A 14,085-nucleotide genomic window follows, 5' to 3' on the forward strand; every position below is an offset into this window, starting at 1 on the left:
CTGTACAACATTGTGAATGTAATTAATGTCTCTGAATTATATAATGGTTAAAATGGTAAATTTTATGTTATATATATATGTGTGTGTGTGTGTGTGTGTGTGTGTGTTTACCACAATAAAAAGGTAATACTAAATAGTATCTTAAAATCCCAATACTATATAAAATATATGAAGTGGAAAGCAATATCTCACCTTTCTGAGATGAACCCTGATGAATTTACCACCTAAGCTTTCAGTTTTCTTTCTCCCATGGAAGTCAGATATCAAGAATCGAATATGATCCAGCAGAACCCATCTGCCCCTTGTGTGGTGGGCATCGCCCCTGCTCTGTGGGGTTCTCGGGGGCTGGACGGCTTGCTTGGGTTTGAAACTCCGTTCCACCACTTGTTACCTAATGTACCTTACCATTCTGAACTGCCTTTTCCTTATCTGCTGTATCTTCAATGTTACAGTTTGTTGGGAGGAGTATATGAGTCAATGTACATATACCATGGGGGGCTGGGGGATTTTGTTGTTGTTATTGTTGTTTTGTTTCAATGTTTATTTTTGAGAGAGAGAGACAGACATACAGACAGACAGAACGTGAGTGGAGGAGGAGCAGAGAGTGGGAGACACAGAATCGGAAACAGGCTCCAGGCTCTGAGTTGTCAGCACAGAGCCCGACGTGGGGCTTGAACTCATGAACCGCGAGATCATGACCTGAGCCGCAGTCAGATGCTTAGCCAACTGAGCCACCCAGGTGCCCCTGTTTTTGTTTTTTTGATATTTATTTATTTTTGAGCGGGAACGGGCGGGAGCGTGCACAAGCAGGGAAGGGGCAGAGAGAGACAGAATCTGAAACAGGTTCCAGGCTCTGAGCTGTCCGCACAGAGCCCAACATGGGACTTGAACTGACAAGCCGTGAGATCATGACCTGAGCTGAAGTCAGATGCTTAACTGACTGAGCCACCCAGGCACCCCTCTACTGTGTTTTATAAAAGCACCTAGCACTAGGGAGCACAGAGTATCAGCTTTATTGCAATGCCTGTATTATAACTTTCTGCCACTGGACATTCCTCATTCCCTATTTTCTCTTCTGTAACCTCCCTTCCTTTCCTACTATTTACCACTGCCTCAAATGCCTGTACGGGGCATGCACAGAATCCATTTCTTTCCAGGCTATTCCTTAACGTTTCCTCTTTAGCAGCCAACATGGAGTACCAAATACAATTCTCTCTCTGAGAAGAATTTTAGGTCTAGCTGTTGAATTAACGGACTTTTTTTTTTTTTTTACCTCCTTACACATTCACATACAAATGTACATATGTTTCTTAACGGGGTTGTATAATGCATAACATCCAGAACCTGGCTTTCGTTTGCTTAAAATATCTTGGACATCCTCTCATAAAGAGATGGATTCCCCAAACCAAACCAGAGCATTCTTCTTGTACTTGGGAACTCACGAGAGAGTGAGCCCCGTCGTCAGAACATATATGAAAAGGGTGGGTAGAGCCTGCTAAGTGAATATTTCGTCTTTGGATAACATGGGACATCTTTTTCCACCTCTCCTTAGAGCACCCTCGAAAGCCCTCTCAGCACTCCCTGCCCTCACCCCTCCTGCAAGCTCATCCCCTCAGCCCTTGGTGTCCCTCAAAGTTTCCCCTGCCGGTCCCTGCCAAGCTTTGCCAAGCCGTGATTTCTGCCCACCTCAGGCCCACCAACGCCGAGAAGACACGCTGCGACCAGACTGGACTAGTTTCTCAGCAGCTTTATTGAGTAGCGAGAGGTAGTGTCTCTTTCCACTGGACATGTGTCCTCAAGCTGGTACAAGAACTGCCTTGGGACAGACAGACAGACCGGAGGCCGGGCAGGGCAGGTGTTCCTGGCAGCGCGGGAGCACCAGGGACAGCTCAGCTCTCCAAAGGGCCTGGCGCCTGCTCCTGCTCGGGGAGGGCCAGAGGCATGTCCTGGTTCTCCTTCTCCTTGAGGGTGCTGAAGAAAGAGTTGACCTTGTCTCTCAGATCCTTCTCCAGGAAGCTCAGGTGGTCTTCCATCCCGCCTGCGTAGGGGCCCAGCTTCTGCCTGAGCTCCTCCACCTGCTGCACCAGGGCTCTGTTGAAGGTGTCGCCGTAGGGCCCCAGGTTGCGGCGGAACTCCTCCACCTGCTGGTCCAGGTGGCTGTTGAGCTGGGCCAGCGACTCCTGCAGTCCCTTGGCGTTGTCCCTCAGCTTGCCGCGCACGTCCTCGGCCACTGGCGCCAGCCTCTGCCGCAGTTCGTCGGCATTGGCCGTGATCTTGGCCTTCAGCTCCTCGGCATTCTTCTTCATCTGGAAGGCCAGCCCCTCGAGCTGGTGGTTGAGCTTCTCCTGGACGTCCTGCGCGTAGGGAGCCAGGCTGCGACGCAGCTCTTCCACGTTCTGGTCGATCTTGACCTTGAGCTCATCGGCGTAGGGCGTGAGATGCCCCTTGAGCTCTTCTATGTTCTGGTCGATCTTGGCCTTGAACTCATCTGCATAGGGCGTCAGTGAGGACTGCAGGTTGTCCACGTTCTCGCGCAGCACGGCCTCCATGCGCTGCGCGTGGGACGTCAGGTGGCGCCGCAGGTGCTCAGCGTGAGTGTTGACCTGGGTGCGCAGCTCATCCGCGTACGGCCCCAGGCGCTGCTGCAGCTCGCGCACATTGTCCCCGATTTTCTGGCTCACCTCGTTGGCGTGGGGCAGCAGCCGTGCCCGCAGCTCCTCCAGCTCCTTCCGAATCTCCTCCTTCAGCTTCTCCGAGTCTTTGGTCAGGCGTTCGTGCAGCTCAGTGGCGAAGGGCACGAGCTTCTTCTGCAGGTTATCCGCATAGGTGTTCACTTGCCCAAGCTTGTCCTGGAAGAGGGCACTACAGAGGAAGGACACAAGAGGGCCACCGTTACACTTGGCATTCCGTGCCAGGACCTTGTCTCCTTATATACCTGCCTAAGACAGGTGAGTGTTCAAGGGTACTGAGTTCACCCAGCTCGGCTCTGTGACCTTCCCTGCAGCAGACCATGGTTTGAGAGGGTGGATGCAATAGACTAAGTTATTACCTTTTATCTCTGAGTCTCCCCCTGACCTTGAGTCACCTATCATGTGACCTCCAGGGGTTTGCTTTCCCCTCCCTATCTGTGAAGTAGAAAGGGCAGACTTTGAAGTCCTTCCCAGCACAGGTGCACTATGACATAGGTCACATTCATTGATAGGATGTTAGGCTCTGGACCCCTTCCAGTGTCTTTTACAGATTCAAAATACTGGTTTCCCTGTACGTGCCGGTCCTCACAGGCTCCCCAGATATCCCCACGTCCCTTCCCATGATGTCCCAGGGGCCCGTCTTTCTGGAATGTGTTAGGACCCAGCTCCCGTGACATCTCCCTCCCTCCCTTTCTTCCATGCATCTCAATGCTAAGACGTGGCCATTTGGCACAGTCTAGAAGGTTAAAGCAGAAGATTCCTTAGGGATTATCAGTTCAACCCCCTGTCTGCATGTGGATCCCAGATCCAGAGATCTCAGGGCCACTGGGTGAGTTAGTCGCAGGGCAGTGGGCATCCTAAGCCCAGGTCTCCTGCCTCTGAGCTCAGCCTTTGGCTGCCGCATTGCCCGCAAGTCGTGTCTTTCTTACTTGAGCTGCTGGGTGAGCTCAGACTGCTGGAGATGTTCCACGGCTTCCTTGGCATTGTTGCTCAGCTGACTGAAGTAGTCCCACACCACGGTGGCCACCTGGTCGGGACTGACCTCAGCCCGGGCACCTGGGCAGGAAGCAGACAGTGATTCATGAGGACCTATCTCCTTCCTTGCCCCTCTGCACCAGCCCTGAGCTGCAGACCAGCTGATGGTGGGGGAGCCTGACCGCTGATCTCCTCCTCTGTGCTTCCCTAGTTAGAAGCTGGGAAGTTAGAAACTGGGCTGGCACTCACGCCAGCGGGCAGAACATTCTCAATAGGCCAGCCCTCCTGTGAACCGAGGGGCAAGTGGGCAGCCTTCTGTGTCCAACTGGGGGATGACAGGCATTTGGAACCATCCTGTGGCCTGGGCCTCTGACTCTCCATCCTGCCCACTCGATGCGGCAGAGGATCCTGCCCAAGAGCCCCATCCAGAGGAAGCTCCTACTCACCGGTGACAGCCACTAGGGCCAGGGTCAGGACCACAGCCCTCAGGAACATCCTGGGCTTCTCGCCGGGCTGCACTGGATCCTTTCTGGAATCAGACGGCGCAACGGGAGAGGCTCTCAGGTAGCTCCACCTGTGCTGCTGTCCGAACTGACCAAAGCTCGGAGCCAGCCAGCCATTTAAACTCCCACCAGCCTGCCCTCCCCGCCTCCCTCCCCCATGTGACTCCACGCTGGAAGATGACACATTCCCAGGAAGCCTCTTGGACTTTTGTGACTCTAAGACAACGTGGAAGCTGACAGTGGACTGAGGCTTGGGCAGCAGTCAGAAGAAGCTGTTCTGTGCTCATGCCCCACCCAGTATGAAGGGAGGGTGGGGAGCCATGAGCTGTGGGAGGCAAGAGGCCCAGGGAACCCCCGAGCCAGGGAGGGACTGATGCCCCAGGGGCCCTGCTGACAATTCTGGATCTGAGCCAGGTTTGGGGAGTAAAGTTCACACCTCCTCTGTCTGCCTCAGGGGAAAGAGTCCCCCCGCCCCACACATTTCCCAAACTGACTCCATCTCAGAGCACCAGACACTAGACTAGGACATCCAGGGTCACAGGGACAGCAAGCTAAGATCCAGAGCTCTGGTCAAGGTGCGCCCAGGAGGAGGGCGAGTGGGCAGGTCGGTGGTGTGGGCAGAACCGTATGAAAGGGTTAATTAAAAAAAATTTTTTTTAATTCATTTTTGAGGGAGAGAGAGAGAGAGAGAGAGAGAGAGAGAGAGAACGAACACGAACAGGGGAAGGGCAGAGAGAGAGGGAGACACAGAATCTGAAGCAGTCTCCAGGCTCTGAGCTGTCAGCACAGAGCCCAATGCAGGGCTCAAACTCACAAACCGCGAGGTCCTGACCTAAGCTGAAGTCAGACGCCCAACCAACTGAGCCACCCAGGCACCCCTTGAAGGGGTTGATTTTAAGTGTGCTTCATGTCCCGCTGCTGCCCAGCTGTGCCACCTTGGCCTAGTGACTCAACTTGGCCAAATTCTGAGCCTCGGTTTCTCCTTCGAACACGGGGTTGCTGGGCATAATAAATGAGCTGTTGCTCGTGCAATGGGTGTAGCGCCTGGCTCAGAATAAGCACTACACAGTCGTTGTTGTTGTTATTAATAATAACCTTGTTTTCAAGATTGGGGCCCTGGCAGGGGGTCCAGTAGAATGCTCATCCCTCCAGAGAGAGGGCAGAGTCAGGCCCAGCCCTCTAGGGATCACCAAGGTGGGGTACGATGCAGGGGAAATGGCTCCCAAGCTTAGCCACACTCCCTGGGTGGGAGCAGTCAGCCTGTGCTGAATCTCAGGACCTGAGCCTCTTAGGGGACTTCTCACTGGGGGCGGGGGGATGGGGGCAGGAGGTCTTCTAGGAGACTTCTATCGTTCTCTACAATGAGGTCATACACACGATTACAGAAAGCCATCCACCAAGAAGACAACGCGGCCTGCTCTGCATGGGCCCCTCTGCTAGACCATGCCACCTGCAGTGACTGTGAGAGGAAACTCATTCCCACTGCACTGTTGGATCTGATCCGACAGCACAGGGCCCGACACGCGGGTGGACTCCTGGCCACCCGCCATCACGACAGCCCACAGTTGTGTTAACCCTGATTTATCGGGCCTCCATTTTTCATACTCCAGAAGTGGCTTGATGTCTCATGGGATTAAAGATAGCTAAGGCCTTCAGCCTCTTGCGCCCTGCCGTGTCCCCATACTGCCCGCGGTCGCCTCCAGTCTCAGGGAGCCCCGCCTTCCTGGACAGCTGTCCCTATCTTGCGGTAGTTGTGAAGGGTTCAGATTCTGGAGTCGGACTCCATGGGTTTGCGTCTGGGCTTCCCACTTACTGTCCACGTGACCTCGGGAAAATCTCCTAATCTCTCTGAGTCTCAGCTGCCTCAGCTGGGCGTAGAATAATGAGGAATCAGTGAGACAGTGTGTCACGCTGGGAACAGTGTCTAGGAACAGCACTAGCCACATTTCACCCTGCAAGCCTTACCTCCCTGCCACACTGGCCTATCGCTCCTGTTCCTGCTCCCCAGTCAGGCACAGTCCAGTCTCGGGTGGGTGCAAAGGTCAGTGCTCAGTGCCCCCATCCCTTCCCCCGGGGCCAGAGATGAAAAGAGCAATGAGTCACCAAGAACATCTCAGCTGCGGCCTGACCTCTTGGACTTGGAGTGTGAACAACAGGTGCCACCAGCATGTGACAGGTCCTGTCTCACTTGCCTGGGCGTACACACACTGGGAGTGTCTGTACCCCGCTGAGCATGTCTGAGAGCATCTGCCAGGACATGCACAGATTCACATAAGTGTGCAAACACTTCAGCTGTCTGTGGGCACAAAGCTAAGGCATCTCGCTAAGGGACCGGTGCCGGCCTGTGCGACAGCCACAACCACGAGGGGGGTGTGCTGCTTCCTGACATGTCGTGGGTGGATGCCATTACTGAATGCATATGTTTCCCCAAGTCAGTGGGCACGTTTTGCATCAGTCTGTAAACAGATTTGCACCGGGAACAGGGGAAGAACGAGTGTCCAGTCTTACAGAGTTCGAGCCGCGGGCTCGGCCTCCGGCTGGGCCTCTGGTTCTCTTTGGGCACAGATGCTGGCCTCTCCTGCAGGACCTGACCCTATGAGACAAGAGACTGCCCCATGGGTGGACACAGGGGGCCCATGTGATGCTGGGCACATCGTGTGCCTCTCTGAGCCTCGCTCTCCTTGTGTGTGCAATAGACGGCCCTAATGGTTGGTAACACAATGAGGTTGAAAGTCCAGCATTACAGCCACCCTCCTGTCCACCCCACAGGGACAAAACCAGGGGTCAGCCCAGAGCTCAGAGTCAGGAGGGGAGAGCTCAAGACCAGCCAGAGACAGGCAAGTCACATGGACATATTCCCCACAGATGCTCCACTCTGGCCCTCTTCCCAGGGCAGAATTAAAGAGGGGTAGCTCCTGTTGTTGTTACAGGAAGGATCTGGGTGGGATAATAGGAGGAACTTCCAGCATGGAGAGGCATGGGGAACCAGATCCTCTGGCTGGCAGGGCTGAATCAGGGCTCCCCATCCAGCCTAATGGCAGGGGCATGGATCACAGAGGCTTGTGTGCTAAGCCTCACCCAGACGCAAGGAAGCTAGTGAGGAATCAGCCTAGCCCTACAGGACCAGTTTTGGCTCCAGCTGCTCAAGCCTCCCTCCCGCCCCCTCCTTACCACCACTGGTGACTCCTTACAGCCAGTCTGCGGGCCAGGCCCAGAGCAGCCACCTCATCCCAGGGGAGCCAGCGTGGGATGGAGAGAGAGAGAGAAAGGAGAGAGAGGCAGCTTAGGCTGGCCCCTGAGAGGGCCCCTCCTGAGATAGTCCTACTGAGACCCAAGCCAGAGCTGTCAGGAGGGGCACTCAATTGTGCCAAGCCCTTTGAAAGAGGAAAAGTCCCAGGACTCATGGCATGCCACACCCCTGCTGCATGGGCCCACACACCTGGGTTCTCTGCCCAGCTCAGCACGACCCTGCTGGGTCTCTCTGCCCCCATCTTCTGACCTCCCTGGCCTCAGGGGGCCCATTGCTACATGTGAGAGAGAGGACAGGTTCCTCCAGACCCTCCACACACAGGGAAAGAGAGTTGGAGGGTCCAGGGCCAAGGGATCCAGCCAGCCCATTCTAGCAGGCCCAGGGACCGAGGACTTTATACTCTGACCCAGCCTGGAACCTGGATTCCCACTGTGGCCTTCACCTCTGGGGCCGAGGGACAGGCCAGAACAGAAGAGTGACATGGGCGCAAGTTGCTGTCTACCCTCCCCGGTGCACAGATCCTTCAGCGACCTGATCAGCTTCCTTTCCTCCCCACCCCATCACCAAAATCTGTGCTCAGGAAGAGATCTGAAACTGATTTACTCTAAGGTCTGAGTGAATGATAAATCTCCAAGGGTCTCATCGCTCCAAGCTGCCTAGCACCAGTATTGGTATTTGAAGACCTGGATTCTGGTTTCCAGCTCTACCAGTGATGTGCTGTATGTCCTCGGGGACATCTCTACCCCTTTGAGCCTTAGGTCTCTCATCTACCAAATGGGATCGTTAATATCTACTTCGTAGAAATCTATTCGCATTTTAACAGAATACAAGATCTAAGTCAAAGGAATCAACTTCTAATGGAGAAAGGTCAAGTCTTAGCAAACAAGGAATTCTGAGGGTAGAGCCAGGCCTCTTTCTCAGGCCTCTGATTTCACACCATGGAGTTAGTTGCTTCTTCCTGAGAAGATGGCTGCCTGCTTTCAACAGCCCTATTTCCTCCTGCCTTCAGACTATGCTGTCTAGGGATAGACAAGGTGTTTGGGAGGAAGAAAGAGATTTATCAAGCCTGTTCCATGAACCAGTTGCTTTGTACATGCCTCATTTACTTTGTACCACAACTCTTGGCATATTCTATCCCCTTTTACAAGAGGAGCAAATCGAGGCTCTGAGGTATTAGGTCTCTGTTCCTGGGTCATATGACTTAAGAGTCACAGGCATCGTTTGAACCTGGGATTTCTTGGCTTCAAAGTCTTATTAGCCTCCCTGATGCAGGTTATGGCTCCTGTTGCGGGCCCAGGGCCACCTTACCCCGAGGAAGGTAAGGCCAAGTCCTCTCCTGGACAGCCCCTGCAGAACTCCTCTGTCCCCTCTCCCCACCGGACTGGCCTCACCACAACCTCGGTTCGTTCCAGCTCCCCTCCCAGCCAGGGGGCTCTGAGGGCTGCCATTTCAAAGCTGAGGAAACCAAGGCCCGAGGTGAGAGGTGCTCAGCGCTGGCAATCAGTCCCAGTTGTCGCTGTCTGGGGAAGGCCCAAGCCTGGAACCCCAGCTCCTGCCCCAGGAAATGTTATCAGTGGGTCCAGAGGGCAAGGGGAGGAGGAGGGGGGAAAGGCCTTGGGCTCAGAGCAGCCTGTGCTGTTCTCCCACCACCCCCTGCCCTGGGCTCAGCTGGAGAGGCTCCTGGAGAAGAGACGTCGATGCAGGGGAGGGGGCTGTGTGGAGTCAACTGTGTCTCCCCTCCCCACACAAGCCTCTGCCCATAGGTCTTCGGTGACTTCACTCCCGACACCCCACCCCAATACTGAGTTGTTCTCAAGCCTGAAGAAGCCCATCACCTTCTCAATCCAGCCCCCACCCCTTCCAGGCTGTTTCCAGGGCCCAGGGGGCGGGGTGCGGGGAGGGACCTGAAAGGCATGTGTGAAGGGCTGCGGTGGCCCAGAGACCCCTGGCTTCTCCCCTAATGCCTTTCCCCTACCTCTCCCTGGGGAGCCAGGCCGCTTGGAGGAAATGGGGTATGCCTAGTCCCTGAGCCCCTCTGGGCTGCAGGGGTGGCAGGAGACCAGTGTGGTCACCGCGGCACCTAGAGATTTCCCAACTCTCCCAGCAAGCCTGGCTGCGTCTGGGCACCCTGCCTCCGGCCCTGGTCTAGACTGATCAGCAGGTGACCTTTGCCCAGCTCACTGGGCCCTCTGTGCCTGCTGTCCTGGAGACAATATAAACCAGGTCAGAACCCTCGGGTCTGCCTGCTCAGTTCATCCCAAGAAACCGCTGCTCCAGGTAATGCCCCCTGGGGAAGAGGAGGGTGAGGGTGAAAGGAGAGGCAGGATGGTGAGGGGCAGAGGATGGTCCCTGCCCAGACCGGCCAGCACAGACTGGAGAAGAGCTTACTGGAGCCAAGGAAGCCCCGGGGCTAGAGAAGCGGCCAGCACCTCCAGTTGCACACTGGGGGAAACCGAGGCTCATGGAAGGCAGGGCACTTGCTCACAGCAGGACCGGAACTGGCTCCAAATCCGTGCACTTCCCCTCACTCTGTGTTTAGGACTGGAAGAAGCCTTAGACCCCAGACAGAAAAACCGAGGCCCAGAGAGGGACAGGAATCTACCCCAAGTCACACAACGTGTTAGTGGCAGGAGCCAGGCCAGAACCCGGGTGCCTTGATTCCTGGTCTGGTGGGTTTTCTGCTCTGGCCCTCGGCCCCACGCTCTCTCCCAGCCTGGCTCTGCCCGAGGCCCCTGGCTGAAAGCCCTTCACCTGTCGTGTTAGCTGGCAGCAGGCCCTCTCTCCTCCTGGCTTGACCCAGCTCAGGATCCACGGCAGGGGCCACACCACCTCCCCAGGGAGGACCAGAGGTGGGGGGCTTGGGGTACCCCTCTCAAGACACTTCCCCGCAGGACAGAGGTGCCATGCAGTCCCGGGTCCTTCTCGTCACTGCCCTCCTGGTGCTCCTGGCCTCTGCCCGTAAGCAGCTCGTGGGGACAGGGCTAGGGATAGGGAGGGGCGGGCAGCCGTCTGCCTGGAGGACCTGGGAATGGCTTGAGGATCCCACACCCTGGCCGGTGGCTGGGCGGAGGCGAAGGGTTCCCCAGAGGCCAGTCTATCTCACTCCACCCCGCTCTCCCGGCAGGAGCTACAGAGGGGGAGGACCCCTCCCTTCTGGGCCTTATGCAGGGTTACGTCCAGCATGCCACCAAGACCGCCCAGGACACACTGACCACCGTGCGGGAGTTCCCGGTGGCCCAGCAGGCCAGGTACACCCTCACGTCTCGGTGCTCGGTGCCGGCTCTGGGCTCCCTCCCGCCCCTGACTCAGCAGAGCCCGGGCAGTGGGGCTGTGGCTTGCCCACACCCACCGGGACCTGTGCCTCTCGGAGCCTCCATGCTCTGGTCTAGGGAACGGGGCCCTCACGGGGCTTTCTCGGGCTGGAGAGATGGAGGCGGGCTGTAGCCTTCCTTCCCCTCATCTCCTCCTGGCCTCTTCGCCCTTTGTGGGCCCTCCCTTCTCCAGGCTCTCTGCACGGCTCTAAGGAAGGCCCTGTTAGCTCTTGCTCCCACTCCCTTTTTCTGGTGGAGGTTGGCTGGGAGGTCCCACCCAATCCAATTTTCAGCCTGGTGTGTGTGTGTGTGTGTGTGTGTGTGTGTGTGTGTGTCTTTCTGCCTTGTGCCAAGACTTGGGGCCCGTGTGAACAGAAGTCTGTGCTTCCTCTCCCATCCTGCCCTGCCTTCTAGTCCTCTCTTCTCCCCTGCTCCCTTCCTCACCTCCACTGCGAATTGGCCAGCATTCACATAGCTGAGGCGCTCACAGAATTTCACAGTCCTCAGAACCGGCTGTGGAGTGGGTATTGTTTGTGCCATTTTGCACATGAGAAAATGGAGGCTCAGAGAGGTTAAGGGACCCCCCCCCCCACCCTCGGCCCCCCCGCCGCCCAGATCACACAGCTAATTCATCCTCTGAGGATTTTCCAAAAGAGAGACTGCTTCCCTCTGCCCCACCCCACTCAGAGCCACCAGGTTGTATAACCCGGGCGGGCATCATTTGCCTCGAATAGAATGACAGCCCAGGCTTTACAAATCTCCCACTCAACCACTCCCCTCCAGCTGGCCTCAGACCCATGGTGACCCAGAGGTCTGCCCCACCCCGGAGAAACAAGCTGGACTTGTGCTAGGGTCCCATCACCCCCTCCAGCATCTCTTCTGCCTGAGGTGACAGCAGAAGGGGTCTTGGCCTGAGGTGTCAGGGGCGTTGCTGGAGGAGGTTGAGAGGGAGGGTGGAGAGGCAGCGGGGATACGGCAGGGGCCCCGCCGCCTTCACGTGAGCTTTTACCCCCACTTCCATTGCTTCCCCTTACTGATTTAACCCTCAGGGCCTGGGTGACCGGTCGCTTCACCTCCCTGAAAGACTACTGGAGCACGCTTACAGGCAAGTTCTCCGGGTTCTGGGATTCGACCTTTGCCGTCACACCGACGCCAGCCTCTGAAGCCAAGTGAGACCTTGACGCAGCACGTTTTCCTGCCCATCCAGCCCGCTGGCTCCTTGGGCCATCCCAAAAGTCGCTTGAAAGTGACGGCATTCTCACCTTCCGCCCCACCCCAGACCTGGCCCACCCCCAAGCCTCCTGCCCTGCCAATAAAACTGGATGAGAAGCTGCCGCGAGTGGGACGTCCCACGCATGCCATGTGTGTTCGGGCGTGGAAATGGGCCAGGGCTCTTCTGTGGGTGGGCGCTGGGCTGCGTCCCACTCAGCCTGCCTGGGGCCAGTGCCCTACGCGCCCGTTAGCAGTCGGGTGGTGTCTGGGCCCAAGTTTCCTCATCACACGGAGGCAGGAGGACTCTGCTTCCACAGGCTTGTGTGGAGGAGAAGATGGGGTAAGAGGTCCGACAACACTTTGATAAACTGTCAGATGCTGTACAACATGACTTGAGTGTGTGATCTGTGCCAGGCATCGTGCCTGGCATCTTTGTGCCATCCGTCATCAGAGCTGTCACTGCTGTCTGTGGAGCTCTGTGGAGCTGACTCGCGCTACCCAGGCCGCCTGGCCCTCTCAGCCACACTTGAGGGAAGGAGGCTGATGGGGAGTGGCTGGAATAAGATACAACTAGGCTGTGGTTTGGGGGCCATCATTTTATATCAGCCTTAGTTTCTTATCTGTTAAGTGGGTGCAACAATGCCACCTCCACTGTAGATTGGTTGAATGAATGAATGAATGAATGAGGCTGCGCAGAGCACCTGGCACATCAAAGTACCTTGTAAATGGTCATCCTTGTTGCTCTAGGCTGAGCTGATTTCCCCTTGGGACCAGAATTGGAGCCGGGGGGAATCCGGCGTCTCAGGAACTAAGAAGGAACCCAAAGTTACCCAACAGAGGCTGTTTCCCTTGTGTCCCCACCCCCCCAACAGATGTTCACGTCAGGGAGTCCCAGAACCACAGACTACTTGGGTAGGCCCTCGCTCTTCCAGGGAAAAAACCGAGGTTCAGAAAGGTGAAGGCACTTGCCCAATGTCACAGAATCAGCAAATGGTGGAGCTGGACCTGAAGCTCAGATCAGCTGCTCATATTCTGCTCAGCTGACACAGAAAAACACTTCGTTCCTCCTACGCTGGGTGTCAGGGGGCTCCTTGGCACATCTGGCTGACATCAGCACCTCCGGCCCCATGTGGAGACATCTGCTCTCCCTTTGGAAATCCACCTGGGCTTTTCATCTGGCCCAACCGGGCCAGGGATCCCAGCACCCACACCTGGAAAGTGTTCTCACCCCGATCTGGGCTTGACACCTATTATGGCTCTTGATGGCTAGGAACTAAAAAGCCCACTGCTTTACCCAGAAGTTTGCAAGACGCGCTGGAGATGGGGGGAGAGGCAGGGGGCAAAAGGCCCCGTGGGGAGACGGCAGGGAAAGTTCCATCAGGGCACTGCCCAGATCTCTGATCTGTGAATCTGGGCACGCACATGGGGGTAAGTACCTGAGTGTGAAGAGGGGGCCGGCTGCGCATAGGAGTGTGCGCTTGAGAACGTGCATGCGCCTGTGCACAGCCGTGTGAACTCGAGTGCCTGACCACACGCTTTTTTAAAAAACGACCCAGAATGCGTCTGAAAAGGGTTACCGAACCCATCCAGCTCTTCAGCCCTGGCCTGTGACTTCCGGGTTCAGCTTTGTCATCAGTATCATGGATGTAGCGGCGGTCTACCCAGGATTTGGGGGAGGATGCAGTGAGATGACGGATATGAATGCATCTTAGAAATAAAAGTGGGCTAATTACCTGTAATCAGGTGGGGGTTATTGTTCTGACTCAGGCTTGGAGCCCCGCGGAGGGGGGGGGGAGGGCTGGTTTACACAGCTGTGCTGGAGGAAACATCCGCTGCTTCTGGAAAGGGCGGGACTCTGAGGAGTGGCATGCTGCCCTTGTGAAAAAAAGAAAAGGGAAGCGTCTGTTTTCTCGTTTTTGGAATTCATCAAGAAGGAAGGAGCAAAGGCTAAGCTCTTTGTTTGAGCTCGTCCCTAATCCTTCCAGCCCCAGGGGCTCCTTGAGGCCCACCCCAGCCCACCTAGAGCCAGAGTGCTGGCAGGGCTCCTGGCCTGGCCTGTGTGTGTGGGGGGGGGGGGGGGGGGGGGGGGGTGACGACACTCCCCACCCGGACGGAGCCCACTTCTCCCAGCAAAGCCAGCCCTG

At 56.3% G+C, this 14,085-nt stretch overlaps 2 protein-coding genes across 2 annotated transcripts; one reads left to right on the top strand and one right to left on the bottom strand.

The window, feature by feature from the left end:
• Positions 1-1,777: 1,777 nt before the first annotated feature.
• Positions 1,778-13,810, bottom strand: APOA4 (apolipoprotein A4). The gene is made up of 4 exons (XM_047876724.1): positions 13,675-13,810; positions 4,112-4,194; positions 3,620-3,746; positions 1,778-2,862 (listed from the first exon to the last, which is right to left on the bottom strand). The coding sequence occupies exons 2-4, from the start codon at positions 4,158-4,160 to the stop codon at positions 1,890-1,892; spliced, it is 1,149 nt and encodes a 382-aa protein (XP_047732680.1). The 5' UTR covers positions 4,161-4,194; positions 13,675-13,810; the 3' UTR covers positions 1,778-1,889.
• Positions 9,979-11,902, top strand: APOC3 (apolipoprotein C3). The gene is made up of 3 exons (XM_047876725.1): positions 9,979-10,376; positions 10,543-10,666; positions 11,779-11,902. The coding sequence occupies exons 1-3, from the start codon at positions 10,322-10,324 to the stop codon at positions 11,900-11,902; spliced, it is 303 nt and encodes a 100-aa protein (XP_047732681.1). The 5' UTR covers positions 9,979-10,321.
• Positions 13,811-14,085: the final 275 nt, after the last annotated feature.

This window comes from Prionailurus viverrinus, chromosome D1 (assembly GCF_022837055.1).
Source record: "Prionailurus viverrinus isolate Anna chromosome D1, UM_Priviv_1.0, whole genome shotgun sequence".
NCBI classification, from domain to species: Eukaryota; Metazoa; Chordata; class Mammalia; order Carnivora; family Felidae; genus Prionailurus; species Prionailurus viverrinus.

What these genes read in the sequence shown, in the direction of transcription:
- APOC3 (XM_047876725.1), top strand. Translation starts at nt 10,322, where the DNA reads ATGCAGTCCCGGGTCCTTCTCGTCACTGCCCTCCTGGTGCTCCTGGCC. An exon ending in GGTGCTCCTGGCCTCTGCCC is followed by an intron (nt 10,377 to 10,542) that starts GTAAGCAGCTCG and finishes CTCTCCCGGCAG; the next exon opens with GAGCTACAGAGGGGGAGGAC. An exon ending in CCGGTGGCCCAGCAGGCCAG is followed by an intron (nt 10,667 to 11,778) that starts GTACACCCTCAC and finishes TTTAACCCTCAG; the next exon opens with GGCCTGGGTGACCGGTCGCT.
- APOA4 (XM_047876724.1), bottom strand. Translation starts at nt 4,160, where the DNA reads ATGTTCCTGAGGGCTGTGGTCCTGACCCTGGCCCTAGTGGCTGTCACC. An exon ending in GGCCCTAGTGGCTGTCACCG is followed by an intron (nt 3,747 to 4,111) that starts GTGAGTAGGAGC and finishes CTTCCTGCCCAG; the next exon opens with GTGCCCGGGCTGAGGTCAGT. An exon ending in GAGCTCACCCAGCAGCTCAA is followed by an intron (nt 2,863 to 3,619) that starts GTAAGAAAGACA and finishes CTTCCTCTGTAG; the next exon opens with TGCCCTCTTCCAGGACAAGC.